This window comes from Capricornis sumatraensis, chromosome 12 (assembly GCF_032405125.1).
Source record: "Capricornis sumatraensis isolate serow.1 chromosome 12, serow.2, whole genome shotgun sequence".
Taxonomy (NCBI): Eukaryota; Metazoa; Chordata; class Mammalia; order Artiodactyla; family Bovidae; genus Capricornis; species Capricornis sumatraensis.
In genome coordinates, this window is record NC_091080.1 from 23,034,034 (window position 1) to 23,056,044 (window position 22,011).

Consider the following 22,011-nt stretch of genomic DNA (forward strand, 5'->3'; position numbering starts at 1 on the left):
TTTTAAGCAACAAAATAAAAAGGAGCTCTTAGAAATTAAAAATATCTCCTCTTCCCCACAAAAAGACAAACAAGTAAAATATTTATAAGATAAAGCCAATAAAATGTGTGAGAGAACAGAAAAAATGATGTATGTTTAAAATTTTTATATGCATATTTGTATACAGTATATATGGCAGGTTGTTGTTGTTGTTCAGGCACTAAGTCATGTCTGACTCTTTACAACCCCATGGACTGCAGCATGCGAGGCTTCCCTATCCTTCACTATCTCCCAGAGTTTGCTCAGATTCCTGTCCACTGAGCCAGTGATACTATCTAACCATCTCATCCTCTGCTGCCCTCTTCTCCTTTTGCCTTCAATCTTTCCCAGCATCAGGGTCGTTCCAAAACATAAATATGGCAGATATGTGTATACGTGTATATATACACACATACCCCAAGTTCCTGGTACAGAGCTCAGAGCTCCTAAAACCTTCGTAATTTCCTAAATGATAAGAGCTTTCAGAGCATCTCTTGTTCCAGTCTTTGGCCTTTGACCCCATCTCTGATTCAGGGCTCCTAAAACCCTGTAATTTCCTAAGTGATCAGACCACAAGGAGCACTTTTTGTTCTCCTGAGGCAACTCCATGTGGGCTCCTGAATGATTCCTGCATGGGGGCTGGCCACCAGAAGAACCAAGTCATGGTTAGATGTTTGGAATTTTCAGTCTCAAACCTCCATCCTCCAGAGAAGAAAAAAGAGCCGGAAATGGAATTAATAACTGATCATGCCTATAGGAGGAAGCCTCCATAAAAGTCCCAGAAATATAGGGGTTCAAGGAACTGTTGAGTAGATGCCCATATCCATATATAACATATCCACCAGGAGGGTGGCCACACCCCAACCCCACAGCGACAGAAGCTTCTGCAGAGAACCCTCCCTGGTCTCCCCCTTTATCTTTCTCATCTGGCTGTTCATCTGTATCCTTTATCATTCTCTTTAATGAGCTTATAAACATAACTAAGTAAAATGAGTTCTGTGAGCGGCTCTAGCAAATTAATTAAATCCCAAATGCAGGCTGTGGGAACTTCTTTTTCAGCTGTACCACATGGCATGTGGGATCCTAGTTCCCCAACCATGGATTGAACCTGAATCCTCTAATGGAAATATGGAGTTTTAACCACTGGACTGACCACCAGGGAAGTCCCTTGTGGATACTTTTGATTTGTAGCCAAGTTGGGCAGAAGCCCTGGGTACCCTGAGGACTGACCACTTGTGCCTGGCATCTGAAGTGGGGCGCAGTCTTGTGGGACTGAGTCCTTAGCCTGTGAGATCTGATGCTATCTCCAGGCAGAGAGTGTCAGAACTGAGTTAAACTGAGGGCCATTTAGCTGATGTTGCAGAACTGCTTGGTGGGGAAAACCCCACACACATTTTGTATCAGAAGTGCTGTCTCTGTGTGTGTACATGCGCATGCACACGAGGGAGTGTAGGAGTTAAGGATACACTTAGGAGGGAAAAGATTGGAGTTTTTTCTAATTCAATATGCCAGGAAGTAAGTGACTAACACACACACACACAAGTTAGGGAGGAGGGAGTAGTCAATGATAAATTAGAGGGGAAAAAATACTTTTTTATGAAAAAGTTAGAAGATAAATCAAGGAAGCCTAAGATTTGAATAATAAGAATCCCATAAAGAGAAAATGAAAGGAAATAAATCAAAGAAATAACACAAGAAAATCATCTAAAACTAGAGATAAATTTCCAGACTGAAAATGAATAAAATGACCCTCACACTAAGATCATCATTATGCAATTACAGACTACCAGAAAAAAAGAGAAGGAGATAAGAAATATTTCTAGGGGAAGCAGGGGAAAGCCCCCATTTAAGTACAAAATTCAGATGGCCTTGCATTCCTTAGGAACGAATAACTCAAAGTCAGAAGAGCAATGCCTTCAAAATGGTAAAGGAAAATTATTTGCAATTTGAAATACTTACTAGAAAATTGCAAGTTGAGTATGAGGGCTGAATAAAGACAGTTTCAGACATGCAAGGACTTGAACATACATCTTCTCCTGGGAAGCTACTAAGTAATATGCCCCACCAACACAAATAAGTAAAGCAAAAAGAAAAAAAGAAGAAATGCAACCCAGAAATCAGGGAACCCAACACAGGAAAGCAATAAAAGCAATTCCCCGGATGATTTTAAAGCCCTGATTCCCATCCTTGGCTGCACACTAGAATCACCTGGGGAGCTTTAAAAGCCTAAAGCCCAGGCCAGGAAACAGTAGGAGCCCTGGGGGCGTGACCCAGGCATCAGGGAGCTTTAAAGTCCCCCGCCCAGATGATTCCAGTGAACAGCTGAGGTTGGGAACTATTCCCTGAAAGGATAGTCCCAGAACAATAGCACTGTTGGAGGCTTCAAAATCAACCAGCCCAGATGAAGTGAGGAGGGAGGTTTGCAGAAGGGAAAGAGACCCAGAATTGACAAGTTAATCTGACAGTCACAAAGTGGAGAATTTTATGGAAATTTGCATCAAGAGGCACTTTGCAGAACACTCACAAAAGCTAAAGGAAGGCAGTCAGATGTTCAAAGGAAACTAAGAAAATGAAAAATAAAAGGAAAGATTTCCGAAATTATAAAAGAAAGAAACTAAATTATAACTGGCTTGGCAGTGAAAAATATTTGCAGAGTCATAATAAAGGAAAGCCTGAGATACTGAATGATTAGATGGGGAGAATCAGGGGGAAAAATCATAAGATGAAAAATAGATGAATCAACAGATAGCCATATACTTTACTAACATCAGTTCGGTTCAGTTCAGTCGCTCAGTCGTGTCCGACTCTGCAACCCCATGGACTGCAGCACGCCAGGCCTCCCTGTCCATCACCAACTCCCAGAGTTCACTCAAACTCATGTCCATTGAGTCGGTGATGCCATCCAGCCATCTCGTCCTCTGTCATCCCCTTCTCCTCCTGCCTTCAATCTTTCCCAGCATCAGAGTCTTTTTCAAATGAGTCAGTTCTTCGCATCAGGTGGCCAAAGTACTGGAGTTTCAGCTTCAGCATCAGTCCTTCCAATGAATATTCAGGACTGATTTCCTTTAGGATGGACTGGTTGGATCTCCCTGCAGTCCAAGGGACACTCAAGAGTCTTCTCCAACACCACAGTTCAAAAGCATCCATTCTTCAGCCCTCAGCTTTCTTTATAGAAAACTTCATTAACATATTCAGAGCCACATAACAAAAGACACAGCTAAGGGAGTGTGCCTAGATGAATAAGGGCCCCCTCAAAGAGCTCCACATCCTAACCCCTGCACACTCTCTGTGAAAGTGTTAGTCACTCAGTCTTGTCCAATTCTTTGCAACCCCATGGACTGTAGTCCAACAGGCTCCTCTGTCCATGGAATTCTCTAGGCAAGAATACTGGAGTGGGTAAGCCATTCTCTTCCCCAGGGGATCTTCCCAATCCAGGGATTGAACCCAGGTCTCTCGCATTGCAGGCAGATTCTTTACCATCTGAGCCACCAAGGAAGCCTCGGAAGCTGTCAGTGTTACCTTATATGACAAAAGAGACTTTGTAGAAATCAAGAATCGGGACACAGAGAGAGGCACCTGTGTGGTACAGGTGGAACCAACAGAATCACAACGGGCCTTACAAGAGGAAGGCAAGAAGGTCAGAGTGGAGAGGAGGTGATATGATGATGAGAGTCAAGATTAGACTGAGCCACAGGCCAAGGAAGGGGCTTCCCAGGTGGCTCAGTGGTAAAGAATCTGGCTGCCAATGCAGGAGACACAAGAGATGCAGGTACGATCCCTGGGTCGGGAAGATCCCCTGGAAAAGGAAATGGCAACCCACTCCAGTATTCTTGCCTGGAGAATTCCATGGACAGAGGAGCCAGGTGGGCTGCAGTCCGTGGGGTCACAAAGAGTTGGACACAACTGAGCAACTAACGCACACACACACACAGGTTAAGGAACCAAAGAATGGCAGCAGCAGCCAAGAGACACTGGGAGAGGCAAGGAGCAGATTCCTCCTCGAGCCTGCAGAAGAAACCAGCCCTCCTGACACCCTGACTTCAGTCCCTTCCTCCTCATATCTGACCTCTGACCTCCAGAACTGCAAGAGATTCCATTTGTGTTCGAAGCCCCTAAAATGGCAAAAATTCACTACAGCAGCAAAGGAAACGTTATCCTAAGAATGTGAAGAACTGGAATAGAAGTGGGTTTGAATGGCAAGTGAGGGACCTCTGCCTTTCAGTGTTGACTTTTTAAAGGACATGTGACACACGGAGAGAAATTAAAGCAACCTGCAGTAAGTGTTCGGGGTAGTGGAAGTGGAAGTATCAGTAGTAGAATTAGCAGTAGCAGCGGCCAGAATGAGAGAGCAGTGTTCCTCAAACATAAACGTGTACACACTTCAGCTACAGACCATGGTCAACTGTGGGCGCTGATTCAGGTCTGGAGCATCATTCAGGCAACGCCTCTACTGCTGGGCCATGGACCACATTGGAGCAGCAGAGACCTAGACTGCAGCACCAGAGAGAGGGGGGTTGTGGGGGGAGAAGGTGCGGGGTGGAGGCACAGAGAGGGCTTTGTGCATAAGCTAAGGCATTTTGACTTGATTCTTGAGGACAGGGAGCCACTGGACCATGGAACAACAGGATGAGGTGGTATTTTTCTCAAAGTGTTGATCTCGGTAGAAGAGGCAGGGGGAGGCAAACCAGAGACTGGCCTGATGGCACAACTGGAAACTCTGGGGAGTGGGGGCGGGGGGGTGATGCTGGCACGTCTGCTTCCACACCCAGCACAGAGAACTGCAGCCACCCATGTGTGAGTGAACACTGTGAATTCGTCCTCTCTGACGTTCTGACCTACAGGAATTTTCTTGTTTTTTACATCAACATCATATATGCTTGCTGTTAAGTCGCTTCAGTCACGTCCGACTCTGTGCAACCCCATAGACCCCTGAAGCCTACCAGGCTCCTCTGTCCATGGGATTTGCCAGGCAAGAGTACTGGAGTGGGTTGCCATTGCCTTCTCCAACATCATATATAGTACTTATTAAATTCCCATCTTCCATGGTAGCCCCACATTTAAAGAAGTGGTAAGAACAACCATTTTCTCAGGAAAGTTGCATTATGTAGTAAAACTGAAATAGCTTTAAAAAAAACAAACAAACTTGAAACCTTGCAGCTCCTCACACCCCACATATTTGGGTATCACGCAGTGTTCACCTTCTGCGCATTGACCATAATTAAGGCAAACTGCAGGTGTCTGCCTTTAAATTCACAGAGGTGAAATGTACATATTTGACTTTCCTAAAGCATTAAAAGAATGGTTCTGCAATGCATTCTCTGAGGAATTCTATGCATATGGATTAGACAGTATGAGAAGACTACAATATGGGTAATAAGTCAGTAAATATATTGAACACCCACAAATTATTAATAGTTTGGTGTCAAAATGGGAGCAGCTGTTGAATGCTATTGGTGAGGAGCCATCCTGGGTGCAATCCTGCTCCATATTTTCTATTAATAGCCTGAGGATCTTATGAGTAAGGCACTAATCAATCCACAGGAAATGCAGCTCTGGGAGAGATTACTAATGCCTTGGACAACAATATTGAGATTCCAGGAGGATCTTGTTCAATCGAAGAAATGAGCCAAAATCAATAGGGCAAGCACACAGGTGTTTCAGCCACAGGATTCAAGACCCTTCAAACAGAAATCAAGACCATCCTGCCAGCCAAACACCCAGGTGGTAAAGCTGTCCAACTCCTGTCTTGCCTCCCCTCCTCCATCACGAAAAGGCCGGGTAGACATATGTCAAGGAGCATCTCTACACGGGATTAACCCTACTACCTACAGCTCCTCAAAACTTCTCCCTCCAGTACCCTGCAATGAGAGGGACGATGGATTTGATACGACTGGTGGAGCCCACATTTAGCAAATCTGGACCTTGGGACACCGTGGCCTTCACTGCAGGGAAAAAATAAAAAGCACTGAGAGGTTTCTGTAAGAGTAGTATGACTTTTTCCCGAGGAGTGTCATAGTATCTTCCTGACATTTTGAAATGTGGTCAATAAAGAGAAAGAGAGCTGGGGGGAAGAGGACAATCAGATGTCTCTAACAGCCTCTTGTTTACCTCCCCAGACGCTGAAAAGCTGTCTTTCTAAAACCTAAAACAACCTTTTCTTTCAATTACAACCCTTTCCCCTGGTCATCCTTGCCCCCACTTGGTCAGTCAGTAACCAAGCTCTGCCCTTCTCACCTGCTAAGCGTTCCTCTGACCTACACTCTCGTCTCCATCCTCTCACCCACCACTCTGCTTCAGACCTTCATCATTGCTCGCTGAGTCTAATATGGAGGCCTCAGAGACCTCTCTGTCATTTCAGACCCATCCTTCACCTGGTTACCAGTGTGATCCAGCAGCCCAAATGCAAATGTGACCTTGAAGCATCCCTGTTTAAAACATCTCAGTACCTTCAGGACTCACAGAATGAAGTTCAAGTTCGTTCAGGTCGGCAGTGGTGTTCTACCACAGGCACCAGGAGCTTCCTGTACGTGGCATCTCTGGAGCCTCAAAGCCTGGGAGATGCTTCTAGCATACCCAAGACAGCCCACTCAATGAACCACCCCACCCAGACTGCTACAACCGAGGAACTCTCCTCAGGGCTCCTAACTTCTGCAGCCTCCTAGCTTGCCCTTCTCAACTGCAGCTACACAAAATTCATCCATGCTTTTCCTTGCCATTATACCTTCCTTCCTTCTTCTGATTCCTGACACCTGGAATGACTCTCCTGTGACTCATCTTTTAAGCTTCAGCTTTCCAACTGTTTGTATCCCCTGCACTCACCACTCTGCTCTATACCTAGTCCTCCTCTTCACTTGACTAAGGTCCTTCTAGGCAGAAATTGTATGTGCCTGGTCCTTGTTAGTACAGTGGTGACTATCCCTGCCTGTCATGCAGAAGTCAGGGGTTTGACAATGAGGAGGCAACATGCCCTTTTGGGGGCTTTCTCAGGTGGTGCTAGTGGTAAAGAACCTGCCTGCCAATGCAGGAGACACAAGAGATGTGGGTTTGATCCCTGAGTCGGAAATAGACCCTCAAGAAGGGCATAGCAACCCACTCCAGTATTCTTGCCCGGAGAATCCCATGGACAGAGGAGCCTGGCGGGCTGCAGTCCATGGGGTCGCAAAGAGTCAGACACTACTAAGCAACTTAGCACGCATGACAGTGTTTATATAAACATACAAATGTGAGGGATGGATGACTGGGTGAGAGCAAAGGCTCTTCAGAGGCTGCTGCTCGTCCCAGTGTCCACGATGTTGGCAACAGGTGCAAGCATTGTTTTACAGCTGAGACAATAGTTGAGGCCAGTTTCAGCTCAGATCATCTCTGCCTTTAGTTCCAAAATTCTGTGCTGTAGAAGTCACTCTCTGGCCCTGATCTTCATCCACTTTAAAAAGTGCCAGACGGCACCTTGCATGATATTCCACTCACCCAAGCTGAAGACTGTGGATCACAACCAGCAGCTGGACAGGCCCCTCTGTGTGGCAAGTCTGCCTCAAATCTTCTCAAGAATGCAGCAGTTTTGCTGGCAGGAACACAAACAGGTGTTAGTGCCTTCGTAAAAGAAGAACCATCACTCTTCATTGTGCCTCTGGATGCTAGTCTAGACTTCTCCTGGGGGGTGATAGAACAGAAGGCGATTTTGTGGGCATGGTAGAGTACAAGGCCAAGCAAAACGCTAGTGCGAGACTGCACCTCACGGTGGAAGAATATAATAGTAGGCCTGTGGAATGTGAACCTACCGTTTCATGTTCTTCTGCTTTGTGTCCTTTGACATGGAGATAAATGCCCTATCAGACTCCACAGTATGGGCCCTAATTTCCTACCTGAACACTTGAAGCTTGACAGTGTAGGGCTGTAGAATGAACGCCCCTCCCCTACAACATCCCTCCCGTGGTATGGTGTCCCTCACACCACGCTGCCGTCACGTCAGGCCCTTCACCCTCCAGGGGTCTCTCTTCTAGTCATCTCACTGCCCCTGTGGCTTGGACTACCCTCAGGATACACAGAGCCACTAAGCCTGTCGCTCTTAACCATGTACGGGCCATGGACCCCTTTGGAATCCTAAAAGCAGAAATGGGCCCTCTCCCTATACATACACACACCCCTTTGCATTTCATTTGTACCTTCCATGGAAGAAAGACATGCTGCTAGTTCTGATCTGTATCTCTTTTTAGCTCTGAGAGATTGCAAAAGGCATACCAAGACATAGCTCAGTGTTTTTAATATTTTATTGATTTATTTAATTGCATCAGGTCTTAGTTGCAGCATGCAGGATCTTTAGTTGCAACACATGGTACCCTAGCTGTAGCACATGGAATCTAGTTCCCCAACCAGAGATCAAACCCAGATCCTTGTATTGGGAGCACGAAATCTTAGCCACTGGACTACCAGGGAAGTCCCCTCAGGTTTAATAAGCTGCTTTTCCCTTAAAAATCCAAACCGTCACCCCAATTTCTCCCTCACATGTGTCAAGCATAGAATGCTGGAATTGTTTCCTAGTCCTTACTTTAACGACTGCCCCTTTTTGCCTCCCATTGATGAATTTCTATTGTTTGGTCCTTTCCCCATGTAACTGGTGGAACTTTGATCCCCTTACTCCATATTCACAATCAAATAGCTCAGCAAGGCCTGGTTATACTGCACGAGACCCTGGCAGTCTGCTTTCCTTCTTCCTTTTCCTCTGTCACCCCTCTGCTCCCCCCTCATATTTTAGGCCTGATGCTAAGATCCAATTTATCAAGCACTTAGGGCATGGGCATCAAAGGAGACACAAATGGTCTGGTAAGAATAAATGGTATCCAGTGAGGGTGGAAATCAAAATAAGGAATTAGAAGTTAAACAGAGATGCCAACATCACTTCAAATAATTACTTAGGTAGAACATGGCACCTGAACAAGGTCAGAATCTTCAGCTGGGAAAGGAAGAGTTGAAAGTTAAGCGACGAACATAACCCAGAGAAACACAAGGCTTCAGCAGCTGAGACGAGCAGCCTTTCCATTTGTCTAGGGTTGCTTATCTTGCCCAGAGTAGACAAGGAGACTAATGATGCCGTGGGTCTGGAAGCTGCCCCATCGTCTGAGGTTTTATGAAGCCATCAGTCACAAGTGTAAAAAGAAGAGTGTTGCCAGAAGTTTGGCTGAGATTTCTGAATATCCTTAGCTGAGAGCAGACTATGGGAGAAAGCAGTGGAAAAGCACCACCATGATAAGCAAGTAAGGAGCTTCAGACCAGGTACACCAGCAGCCCCGCACTGTGTTCTGAGGGATGCTTCTTACCTGCCAACGCCAAGCACAGAGCTGGCTGGGTAGCTCACCAGCAGCCACGGCCTTTGTGCCCGTGATCACTGCCCTGTTCATGCCACAAGATCAGAGCACAGTGACATGGCCACGGGACTGCCAGAGGCATACCAGTAGGAGCCTGGGAAGAACGTGGGTTACTCCCAAGTGATTAACTTTACCAACAAGAGAAGTTCCAAGCTACCAGGCTAACTAGCATTTTTCTGTTGTCAATAGATTGGCTGAACTGGATTGGAATCCCTGTAGGTAATTATGGTCAAATTCAATAAAAATAAAATAACCTCCTTGAGGCTCAACAGGACAAACATCTACTGGAGGGGAAGTCCAACAAAACTAAGAACCCCAGACTCCGGCACTGAGTCACCTTTTTGTCAGGGTTCCTTCTTTGCCACCACTGTGACCTGTCACCTAATGAGGGGGGGTGATCCTCTCCCACGTTAGCACTTTGACCCAGGCACAAATACAGGATCCCTTCCTTTATTCTCCAGAGAACACCTAAAAAGGGACCACCAATAACAGACTGGTTTTGACGACTTAGTTAACCTTAACTCATCTCCAACTTAGGATGCTTAAGCATCCTTCCTACTTGCCCTTAGGGTGGTGCCTATGGCTTATCCTAAAAGGCCTCTTCAGGGTAACATCACCTGGACATAATTCTGTTGTAGCAGATACTTCTAAATATCTGTCAAAATGAGAGTTCTCTTCTAGTCATATAACCCGACCATATTTCCTAGCTTCCCATGCAGCTAAGGGTGGCCACGTGGTGGTTTCGACCAACGAAATGCGGGATGAAGTAATGCACACCACTTCCAGGATGAACGGATAAGAAGCTCCCCATGCATGAGCCTCCATACATTCCCCTCCTCCTTCTGGCTGTCTGGAATAGGGACAAGCCCTAGCACAATCCTGGAAGTCATTTGTGTATGGAAAGTGGTAGAACCACTGTTTTTGGTGTCGGAATATCTGCGTGGAGGGGGCCTCTTCTCAAACCTGTTTGCCCACGTCTTATGTGAAGAAAAAATAGGGCTCAAATAATTATTTTATGTTGAGGTTTGTTGATTACAGCAATTAGCCAACCCTACTAATACAACATAATATACACAACAGAATCGCCTCTCAGTTTAGGTTATCAGTTTCACAGGACATGAGGAGAGGCCAAGAAGGGCAGAGGAACAGTAGAAAAAGTAGAATTCTAAAGGGTTAAGCTTGGCATCTTAGTTATTTCAGAACCTTAGGGGAGGAGAAGGTGAGAAAGGGGAGGAAAGCACTTGTCCTTAAGGCTGACTGGTGTCAGGTCCAGCAGCTGCCTAGGCCCGTGGTGTGAAAATGAATAGGCGTTTATCTCAGTACCACTAAGATTTGCCTCATTTGAGGACAAGTGGGGGTTTGGAAGGAGAAACTGGAGGGCGAGAAAGTCAGGGAAGGAGAGGGATATGACTGGTTATAATGTAATATGATGGAATATCAATGTTAATGGTGATTCATCAATCAAAAAATTTTTGACCTTTTTGAAAGGATAAAATATATGGGAAAGATCACAGAGAGTGAAATATGTATGTGTTGGCTTATTTAAATAGGCCAGAAAGGCAAAGATAATTCCTATAAGGCTTTTTAAAAAAATTGTTAGAAAAGACTACCAGCATCTCTAACGTTCAGGGAAGAATCAGTTTATATTAAAAAAAACTTATAATAGTTACCAAAGGGGAAGAGGGTGGGGGTGGGGAGATAACTTGGGACTACGGGATCAACAGATGCACAAGTACCATATATAAAAAAAAGGTAAACAACAAGGATTTTTAAAAAACAATCAGTTTAAAAACATTCACAGTGATCTGTAAGAGCTCATGAGTCAGGCGCCCGCCAGCCATTGCACCACAGGGTTACAGGCTGTGCCACACAGCTTCCTCTGCCTGGTTGCCCACATCCGATGCTGAACCGTGACAGATAAGGAGGTGCTAATAAAAATGTTAAAGGACCCATTTTAACCCTCAAGAGTCATAATTAGGAAGGCAGGCTCCTTGCGGGGTGGCTGGAGTAGTTTTTCCTTCTCTCATCGCCTAGTCAGTTGACACACAAACTCCAATAACTGCAGAGCACAGACAGTGAGGTAAGAAGGGTGCCTAGTCAGAGGGTGGCCACAGGAGCACCACTCAGTAACATAGTACACACACCAAGAACTTGCTAACCTAGTGTAGTGCTTGACATGCACCAGGTGCGTAAGTGGTAAGCGTGTTAGTTGCTCTGTCGTGTCCAGCTCTTTGTGACCCCATGGACTGTACCTCACAAAACTCCCCTGTTCATGGAATTCTCCAGGCAAGAATACTGGTGTGGGCAGCCATTCTCTTCTCCAGGGGATCTTCCCAACCCAGGGATCGAACCCAGTCTCCTGCACTGCAGACAATTCTTTACCATCTGAGCCACCAGGGAAGCCCGTACATACTGGTAGAAACTTCCCCACCAGGGAAGCTCATACATACCAGGTACAGTACAAACTCTTGAATATATGAGAGCACATTTCCTGTGAGATACTATCAATGCATTAGAATAAAAATTTTATCTTGTGTTTCTCAAATATTTTTTCGTTTATATTTGTTCTCTTTGGACTATTTGTTTCAATCCCTTTGCCAGTTTTTCTGGAGTTGCCTTTTTTCTTATTAATTTGTGAGAGTTCTTTGTGAAGCTAAGCCTTTATTATTTTGAAGTAAATAGTTTCTCCTAGACCATCACTTCCTTGTAACGTAGTTCACTATGTCATCTAGCATAAGTTTTTCCTGTAGTCAAATCTGTACTTTTTTCCTTGGATTCTAAGTTGTACACATAGTATAGGAAGGCATTTCTACCACAAAAATTTTAAAGCATCGTTCATTACATTCTGTGTTGAATTAATACAGTTTGTCAAATTATCTGTCCTTTTGACACTGATTTGAAAAAAATACTTGTATCAACAGCTAAAGTACCCTGATGCTGGCAAAGATTGAGGGTAGGAGTAAGGGGACGACAGAGGATGAGATGGTTAGATGGCATCATCGACTCAATGGACATGAGTGTGAGCAAACTTCAGGAAATAATGAAGGATGGGGAAGCCTGGGATGCTGCAGTCCATGGGGTCACAAAGAGCTGGACACGGCCAAGAGAATGGTAGACTCTCTTCCATTCACTATTAACTGCAATGCCAATAACACTTTTTTATTATTACCATACCTATGTTGTATATGATTCATGTCACCAGCTTCTCCCTTATCCCTTCAATTTTTCAAGTTTGTCTATTTTTTAAATATTTTTCTCTTTAAAATTGGTTTATCATATTTCATAAAAGGTCCTGTTTAATTTATATATGAAGAGTAGAATTATCTTTACAATGGTGATTTTTTTCCTTTTCTAGTAAATAGATATTCTGTATTTATTTTCATCTTATTTTAGGTATTTTCTTTTATAGATAAAAGTCTATTAGACTTACATTCACCTGTTTTACAATGTCGATAGATATTGTAAATGAAATTTTTCTTTTAATTATATTTTATAGTGGACTTTTGATGGTGTGAAGACAGAAGTATTTGCATATTGATTTTAGATTCATTCATGATAGCCAAACTGATTAGTTCTAACAGTTTTTTAGTTAAGTCCCTTGAGGATTTTTTAGTTAAGTCCCTTGAGAGGTTTTAGATAAACAATCAGAGTCACTTATCTCTTCCTTTCCGGTATTTAAGTTCTTTCTTTGTTACAAATAAATTCTCTCTAATTTCCTATCTAAAAATCCCTATCAGTCATAGCAAATACTCTTGTCATCCTGTTCCTGACTTTACTGAAAAAGTTGCCTTCTTTTTCTGTTTTCAAACCAGCTGGGCCTAGTGTCCTTTTTTTTTTTTAATTAACTCAATTATTTTTTAATTTTATTAATTAAAATAATAAATTCTGATTATTAAAATTTTGTATTCTTTTTACTGTGTTCTTAAAAGCTTGCTTCACTTGCTGATTCTTTTTTTTTTTAATTTTTATTTTTACTTTATTTTACTTTACAATACTGTATTGGTTTTGCTTTTTAAAGATGAGATCAAACTACATTTTCTCTTCCATTTAGAGTTTTTATTCTATTCAGGTTTCAAGTCTAATGGCATACCTTTTCCTAGGAAATAAATTAGGAAATCTGAGTTAAACAAATTAACAGAAGTAGGACATAGTATTTCTCTTCTAGAATTGTGGTTATACTTCCTTTCTTATCCTTGGAGTTCTTCCTTATTCCTTACTCAGACAAGTCAAAACTTTATCCATTTTATCAGAGTTTTACAAAAAACTTAGGCTTTGGTTTATCGATGATAAATTTTTCTATTCAACTTCATCACTTTTCTGCCTTCATTTATTCCTTCTTTCTGTTCTTTTGCATTTATTTTATGTGCTTAGTTATTTTATTTCCATTTTTCTAAAAGCTTTTAAACCTCTACATTTTAAAAATAATTCTATAGTCACATTCCATAGATTTTTAATGTGGAATACTTTAAACTTTATATTCTGTTATCAAGGTAATTTGTAATTTCAAAATTTTTATCCTAATAGTCTCCCCCATCCTCCCAGGAAACCTGAATATTTATTTTTTAATGGAATAATAATTAACATAATATTAGTTTCAGGTATACTGACTTGATATTTTTATACATTATGAAATGGTCAGTACAATAAATCCAATATGGTGACAGATGGTAACCTACCATTTAAAATTTTAAAATTTTCAGTGGATAGACTTTAAAATTTCTTATTGCTTAATTTCTAATTTTGTTACATTTTTCCCCCTTAGGAATGGTGACTTTATAGATTTGGGGAGTATTTTGGGAATTTGCTGAGAGTCTTTGAGTCACTGTTGTTTAGTCACTTCAGTTGTGTTTGACTCTGTGACTCCGTGGACTGTAGCCAGCCAGGTTCCTCTGTCCATGGGATTTTTCCAGGCAAGAGTACTGGAGTGGGTTGATATTTCCTACTCCAGGGCTTTCAGTCATGGCCAATGGTAATTAAGTCACATTTGTAAAGAATAGGCATTTTCATAAACTTGGCACAATACTTTGTAACTATGTCTGTATAATTATGCTAAGTCATTGTTATTTATATATCCTCTATGCCTTATGAAATTTTTTTGGCTTACATGATGACCTATTAATTTCTATGGAGAATTAGTTAAATAAAAGGAAAATTTGACAAATCCATAATCTACATATAGACTTCAACAGTTTCTGTTTCATATATTTCACATCTCTATTGGTATTTATAGTTCATATTATCTTGTGGATTACATATTTTATCTGCATAAAATATCCTTTATCCTATTGAATGCTTTCATCTTGAATTTGGTTGTGTCTCAGTATTGCTACATTTGCCTTTTTTATCAGCATTTATGGATATATGTTCTGTGCCTTTATTTTTTGTTGTAGTAGCTATCTCTAATAGTAACATACAGCTAGATTTTTGCTTTTTTTTTTTTTCTTTTTGCAATCTGAAAGGTTTTTTAATAAGGAAATTTAGCCTATATAACTTTTTGCCAAAGAATTGATGCTTTTGAACTGTGGTGTTGGAGAAGACTCCTGAGAGTCCCTTGGACTGCAAGGAGATCCAATCAGTCCATCCTAAAGGAAATCAGTCCTGAATGTTCATTGGAAGGACTGATGCTGAAGCTGAAACTCCAGTAGTTTTGCTACCTGATGCAAAGAGCTGACTCACTTGAAAAAACTCTGATGCTAGGAAAGATTAAAGGAGGGAGGAGAAGGGAATGACAGAGGATGAGATGGTTGGATCGCATCACCGACTCAATGGACATGAGTTTGGGTAAACTCTGGGAGTTGGTGATGGACAGGGAGGCCTGGCGTGCTGTAGTCCATGGGGTCGCAAAGAGCTGGACACGACTGAGCTGAACTGAATTGAGCTGAACTGAACATTTTACTGTGACTACTGTCTTGTTGCTTACAAAACTTCCACACCTTTTCTTGCCTTTTGTTGTAATTATCAACTTTTCATTTGATTTGTTTCTTATGTTTTTGTTATATATCCTATTTAAACATTAATATAATTAAATATATAATAAAAACATGATTACTTATTTTTTACATCAATATCTGGAATTCATTAACATTCACTCATATAAAAAATAATACTTGTTTTACTTCCTATCTTTCTCTCTTCCATCCATATCCTGCTTCTTGCACTGAAGCCCTCCATGATTTTATTTTGATCATGTTGATTCTTAATAATGAAAAAGAAAAAAGTTAATCACGTATTTAACTATAAATGTCATTGTTTTCTTTATTCACAATTGTTCTGATATCTCTTCCTGTCTCTAGGGTTCCTTATTTGTTTGACCAGAGTTCATTTTGTGGTGACATTTTTAAGTAAATATCTTAGTATTCACACAGCAGTGATTGGCTAGCTATGCAGGTAGCTTGTGGTGCATATCCCTCCAGGCATGGTATATTTACCAGGCGCTCTTTCAGGCCCTGGGGCCTTCTTAATGAATCTCTTGTCTAGAAGTGCTTAGGCTCTACCCTTGCAGGTAAAGGCGAGAGTTGGCTGGTCTCTCTCTTCTTCCTCTGCTGTTCTTGTTTGCTGTTCCTTTATACTCCACCGTCTCCCTCCAAGTACTATGTCTGATTTCTTACGTGGTTTATACTGATTAATCTTCTTTTGATTTAGCAAATATTAGCCCCACCCCATGCTACATATGAGGAAACCGAGGCTCAAAGAGGTTAAACAGGAATTTCCTGTTAGGACAGTAGTTAAGACTTGGCCCTTCCACTGAAAGGGGACAGATTCAATTTCTCTCTGGGAAACTAAGATCCCACATGCCTTGCAGCCAAAAAAAACATAAAGCAGAGAGATTAAAAATGTCAGAAGTTAAATTTTGAGACCAGGCAGGCAGTCTGGTCCCTGGTATATCTGGGTCCTGATATACCCTCCCAAGGGGGGAGCACTGATGGTATGATGTTCCAGTGATGAGAGATAGTTTAAGTGAAACTACTTTGTAAGTAAGTGGCCAGTCAACTTTTTTTTTTTTTACCAATTATTAATCAATGAGGAGCCTAAGCTATTCCATTTTGTAAAAGAACTCCATTTTTGCAAAGGTACCGGACAAACAGACTTAGACCTTGGATATTGCCTAAACTTGCCCCACTATGCACGAGCCAATCAGCCGTTAGGATAAACCTCCTGACTTTAAGTTCAAGGATTTGTGATTTACCTTGGAAGTAATGATTTACATTTGTGATTTACCTTGGAAGAAGTGATTTACATTTGTGACATTTGTGATTTACCTTGGAAGTAATGATTTACATTTGTGTTTACCTTGGAAGTGATGATTTACCTTTGTGAAATAATGATTCACCATGTAAGTGAAAAAAAAAAAACCAATCAGAGATCCACACACGACCCTGTAGAAGAGGGTAACCAATCAGTAGTCCTTCAGCCTGAACACCCCTTTTTGTTATGCTTTCACCTGAATATTCCCTATATAAGCAGTGTAACCCAAAACTCGGGGCTCCCTCCCTATAGCCACTGCGTCAGTGCCGGTGGGAGCCCCAGCTCGAGCTTGGTAATAAAAACTCTTGCTTTTGCATCGGATACCGGCTCCCTGGTGGTCATTGGGAGATTTCGCGACTTGGGCATAACAATCATATCCTAAGAAAGGCAGAAGCTGTTCCTGACATCCAGGAGCTGGCCTGGAACTCGTAGCTAAACCTTGGTCTTCTCCTATTGAAAGTAATTTCATACAACATCAGTATCAGAGGAGGTCATTTTATGGCTTAAGAAAAAATAAGACCACTCCATGACATGGCTGAACAAAGAAAAATGTATGAACCTTGTCTAAACTAAAAAAATGACTATTAAACTAAACCCCCAGTATTTTGGCAAATGATAGAGACTGGTGCTTATTAATCAATTACAGTATTAGTCTCACTCTGATCTTCCCTCCTTTTAAATAACATATCTGATAACTACTTTGCAATACCCCTGAAATTAACACAACATTGTTAATCAACTGTACTCCAATATAAATTAAAAAGTTTTTTAAAAGATACTTGATACCTAATCACTATTACTGCTGCTTGCCGATAACAGCCAACCCAGAATAAAGCCCTGTCTTCTCAAACCCTCTCCCACATCACTCAACACAGGCCCAAATCCTATCAGGCTTTTTGGTATCTATCAGTTCACTTCATTAGCATAAGACAGAAAGTTATGAATAGGATGACTTTTGGTTCACCTTACTTGGATTATAAAATGTGAGGTTGGATGTAAGCCTACCATATGGATAAGGGATCAATTTGGCCCTTAAGTGTCTTTTGGAAGCTCCCATGAAGGGCATTAGAAGTTTTGTGAGCATATTAGAAGACAAACTTGGAACCTAAGTATGCATATTCAGCAGACCTGCCTGGATCCCTGGCTCTCAGAAACTAAAACAGATGAAGATGTGCCTCCTAGGAACTAATCACACTATCATTCAAACGGAAGTAAAAGAGATGCATGGCTCCAATGGCGGGAGTGAAGAAAACTTCCCAACATTACCATCGGCAGGTGGAGTGCATGGTGATGCTTGGCAGTGGGAAAAGAAGGTCCTATTTGGGAATGAGCTTGGTTCCAAACGCTTTTCCAACTAAGGTTTTAAGAACTGAGCCCTGGACTTCCCTGGTGGTCCAGTGGTTAAGAATCCACCTGCCAATGCAGGGGACATGGTTCAGTCACTAGTCTGGGAAGACGCCACATGCTGTGCAGCAACTAAGCCTATGCGCCACAGCTACTGAGCCTGCACTCCAGAGCCCCAGGGCACTGCAGCTACTGAAGCCTGTAGGCCTGAGGGCCTGTGCCCCACACAAGAGAGGCCACCACAGTGAGAAACCTGCTCACTGCAACTGGAGCCCCTGCTTGTGCAGCTACAGAAAGTCAGCACACAGCAGTGAAGACCCAGTGCAGCCAAAAATAAATAAAGAAACAAACAAATTTAAAAAAAAGGAACTGAGCCCCTTTTCCCCTAGAAACATTACATATTGAGTCTACCCAGGAGAGTTCACAAAAGCCCATGTACCCTACAGTAAGCTTAACTGTGGAATTAATCCCATGTGAGACCTGGAAGAGGATGTCATTCACGTGTGAGGAAAATCAGAGAAAGCAGACGTATTCCTTGGTTTTTCTTTTGCTTCCCGCTGGCAAAATTTAGATCTTCCTTGGAAGAATCAGAAGTCAGTTTTGCCCAAGTCTTTATCTTTGAACTGATCGATAGTCTTCTCCACAGCACCCCCACCCAACGCCATGAGCTACAGTACTTATCACCCATCCCAGGCAGATGCTCCTGACCACACCTCTGAAATACTCATTTTCCCTAGCCCCCCAAATTTCAGGACCAAGATTGGACCTCATCATTCACTGCGTCTGTGACTTTGGCAGCAGGCTCAAATTTCACAGTGGAGGGTCAGTCCTAGGATTAAGCATGAAAGTGAAGGGTAGAATTTAAATTACACAATCCCTCCACCTGTAAAAAAAAAAGATGATATATCTCTAATAGGATTGATCTAAAAATTAAATGAAAAATGTATATAATATGCCTAATATGGCTGAAATACCCCAAGTTCTCAATAGTATAGCAGCTTATTACTTTGAAATAGCATTTTAAAGAGCCACACAACTTTCTATATTTTTTAAACCATACAAATGTATAATCTATTATATTAAATGATTATTAGATAGGAATTAAAATTATAAATGCTCAAAACACACACAATTCTCATTTCTCCAGCAAATCCTTATGAGAGCACTGTTTTTCCTAACACCTGCACCCAAAATGCATCTGATTGCCCCATTCACACCTTACCCTAGCCCCCATAACTCATTAAGTAGTCTCCAAATTCAAACCTGTCTTGACATCCATCCAAAAGCCACATGGTTAGAAAGATGACTAGGACTCAAAATAAATTACCATTTAAATTAAAAATGCTGAAATTTGAAAAATCTAAATCACAACATCCTTTCTTTGATTATAACAATACACACACACACAGGTTTATTAACTGTTACTTCAAATCCTTAAATCTACTAGTACTATTGACTCATAAAAAAAAATCCTGAAAAATCACATTTCACCCTTTATAAGCAGTAAAGAATGACAGAATAAAATAATGATGAAAACCATGCCAAGGTTAGAAGCCTATTTCTCCCCTTCACTTTCATGCTCAAGAATCCTAGAACTAACTCTCCACCGTGAAATTTGAGTCTGTCCCCAGCCAGAATAGCAGACTTAATGCACCATTAATCTGGTCTGTTCTCAGCCGCCAATTGAAATAGTCACAGTCATTCGATTGTTAAGGAAAAGACAGTACTGCGGAAGTACATTCCAGAGGTCCTTTCATAAAAGCCATCCCGTGTGCTCCATCTGCGTGTGCAATCTGCTTGTGTATTTCCAGCCAGCTTGCATGGGCAGATTAATGTGTACAATTAGAAAGCAACCTCACAGGCATTCAATAAACCGCCTTCATTATTACACTCAGGAGAGTCCCTTTAGATGTCAATAAAAGCCTAGTTTTCTGCCTGTTAGCTAAATAATTGACAACACTAAAAATAATCAGAAGCAAATGAACAAGCCTGGAACAAGGTGGTAAGAAAGAGCACATTAAGATTCCCGTGGTGGTGCCCCAGGATACTATCAGGAGCTTTTTCTTCAGCAACTTGGAGTCACAGTCTGCTCAAGTCCATGGCTGCCCTTTTCTACAGAAAACAAAGACCACGACTCCCAGTCTGATATTTGAATCACACATATCACGGCATCGAAAATATTCCTTATTTGTGTTTCTATTTTGTGATCCTTCATTTGAACACCTTCAGAAGAATCTAATTTTGGGGTGAGAGGATGGAATAGGGAACAGCCTGGTTGGTCTAGTGAAAACTTTGTGCTGTTAACATTCTGACAGCTCAGGGGAGACTTCCCTGGTGGTCCAGTGGCTAAGACTCCATGCTCCCAATGCAGGGGGCCCAGGTTTGATCTCAGGTCAGGGAACAAAGATGCCACATGCTGCAACTAAAGATCCTGTGCGCCACCACGGAGGTCAAAAATCCTCGGTGCTGCAACGAAGACCTGGTGCAGCTAAACATATATTAAAAAAAAAAAAAATTCTAACAGCTCTCCTATTCAGTTTCTCCATCATAAATTGATTCTAAGAAAATATGATAAAGGCTTGTTATACAGAGGATCCATCTTTTCCAAGAAGTTTCTTTCATATTTCTAGCTATATAATGGTCATTCATTTCATTAGCTACTAGTCCTTTAATTTCAAAAGCACTTCAAAACACAATATACTTAAAACACACACACACGTATACTTCTTCTTGTGTTTCTCAATAGGCTTTAAAAATCAATTTGAGATACTTCTCATTTTCAGCCAACTTCTTTTTTTCCTGGTTAACTGGGACTTTTACGATAAGCAGAAGAAAGCAAGAGTGAAATGTGCATGAAATTGAATTCAGCTCCACTGATAGTGTGTGAGGTGGCTGAGGGTAGAATTCTTTTTTCTTTACAGAAAAAGGATGATCTCTAATGTTTAGTAAAACACAAACTCAAGAAGCTGGAGGACTAGGAAAAATAAAAAAGGTTTGCTGACACAATCTCCCACATCCGCTAAAACTCTAAGAATCTCTTATCCTTCACCTTATCATGTTAAAACTTCGTAGAGGATGGGCTTGTTTTCCTAGTCCTGTACCTAAGATTCCTCACAGTGAGAAGGTCTTCCCTTTTCCAGTGTAAAAGGAGGATGCCACAGGACAAATGCATTTTATTATGTATTACAATACATTACAATACTAAAATACTTTCTTATTGTCTCCAGGCAACATGCTCCCGTGGAATCCCTGTGTCTCCTTCAACTCCTCTGATTGGCCAAGAAATCAGCTTTCATCCATTATCTACCAAAGAAGGCAGAGGCAACAATACATTAACCCAAGTCTATTGCCTGCCTCCCTCAATCTCCAGGACAGTCAACTTCTCCTGGTGTTTAGCTTCACACCAGCTTTCTTACCCCATGCCTGCCTTAAAACTAAAGTGGGGAAGATAATACCATTCATTAGCACTTCCACCCAACCCCATTCCATCTCCCACTTCTTACCTGGCCTGGGTAGCAGAGGCAAAGTGCCCCATTTGAGAAGGGGCAAATTGAAATATTGAGAAACATATTTTGCATTCCGACCTGAGTCTTAAAGCAAGGAGTTGTTGCTTACAACAGATGAAAGAAAATTTCAGTGGAATGAGAAAACCAGAGAGGGCTGTACTTAGAAGAGGAATACACTTTAGGGTGTCACATATGCTCACACCAACATGCGAATAAGCTTAAATTCTGCAAATGAGGTATAACGATGGGAACAGATGAGAGGAAGCAGTCAGAACAATCCATCTGAAAGTGGGAGGCCAATGTCTAGCTCTGGTGCAACCAAAAATCTCTATACAGTCTTTACAAAATGAGTTTTCTGATCCGATTCAACAAGAACCTCTTTCTGTATGAAGTTACTTATCAAGTCCCCATAAAATGAAATCACTTGTATACCATTGATATATTTTATTTAATCCTTACAAATGGCTGATGGGATATTACCAACCCTATTAGGAAAAAAACAAACTACTGAGGTTCCAAGAAGTTTAGTAGTTTGT

General features: G+C 41.7%; 1 protein-coding gene across 3 annotated transcripts in view; it reads right to left on the reverse strand.

Annotated features, from left to right (window-relative positions):
• Positions 1 to 22,011, reverse strand: part of EPSTI1 (epithelial stromal interaction 1) — a 100,480-nt gene that overhangs the window by 35,483 nt on the left and 42,986 nt on the right. For all 3 annotated transcript variants that reach the window (XM_068984436.1, XM_068984438.1, XM_068984437.1), the window contains exon 7: positions 7,486 to 7,579. In XM_068984436.1, the coding sequence (XP_068840537.1) occupies positions 7,486 to 7,579 (94 nt within the window). The remainder of the gene's footprint in view (positions 1 to 7,485; positions 7,580 to 22,011) is intronic.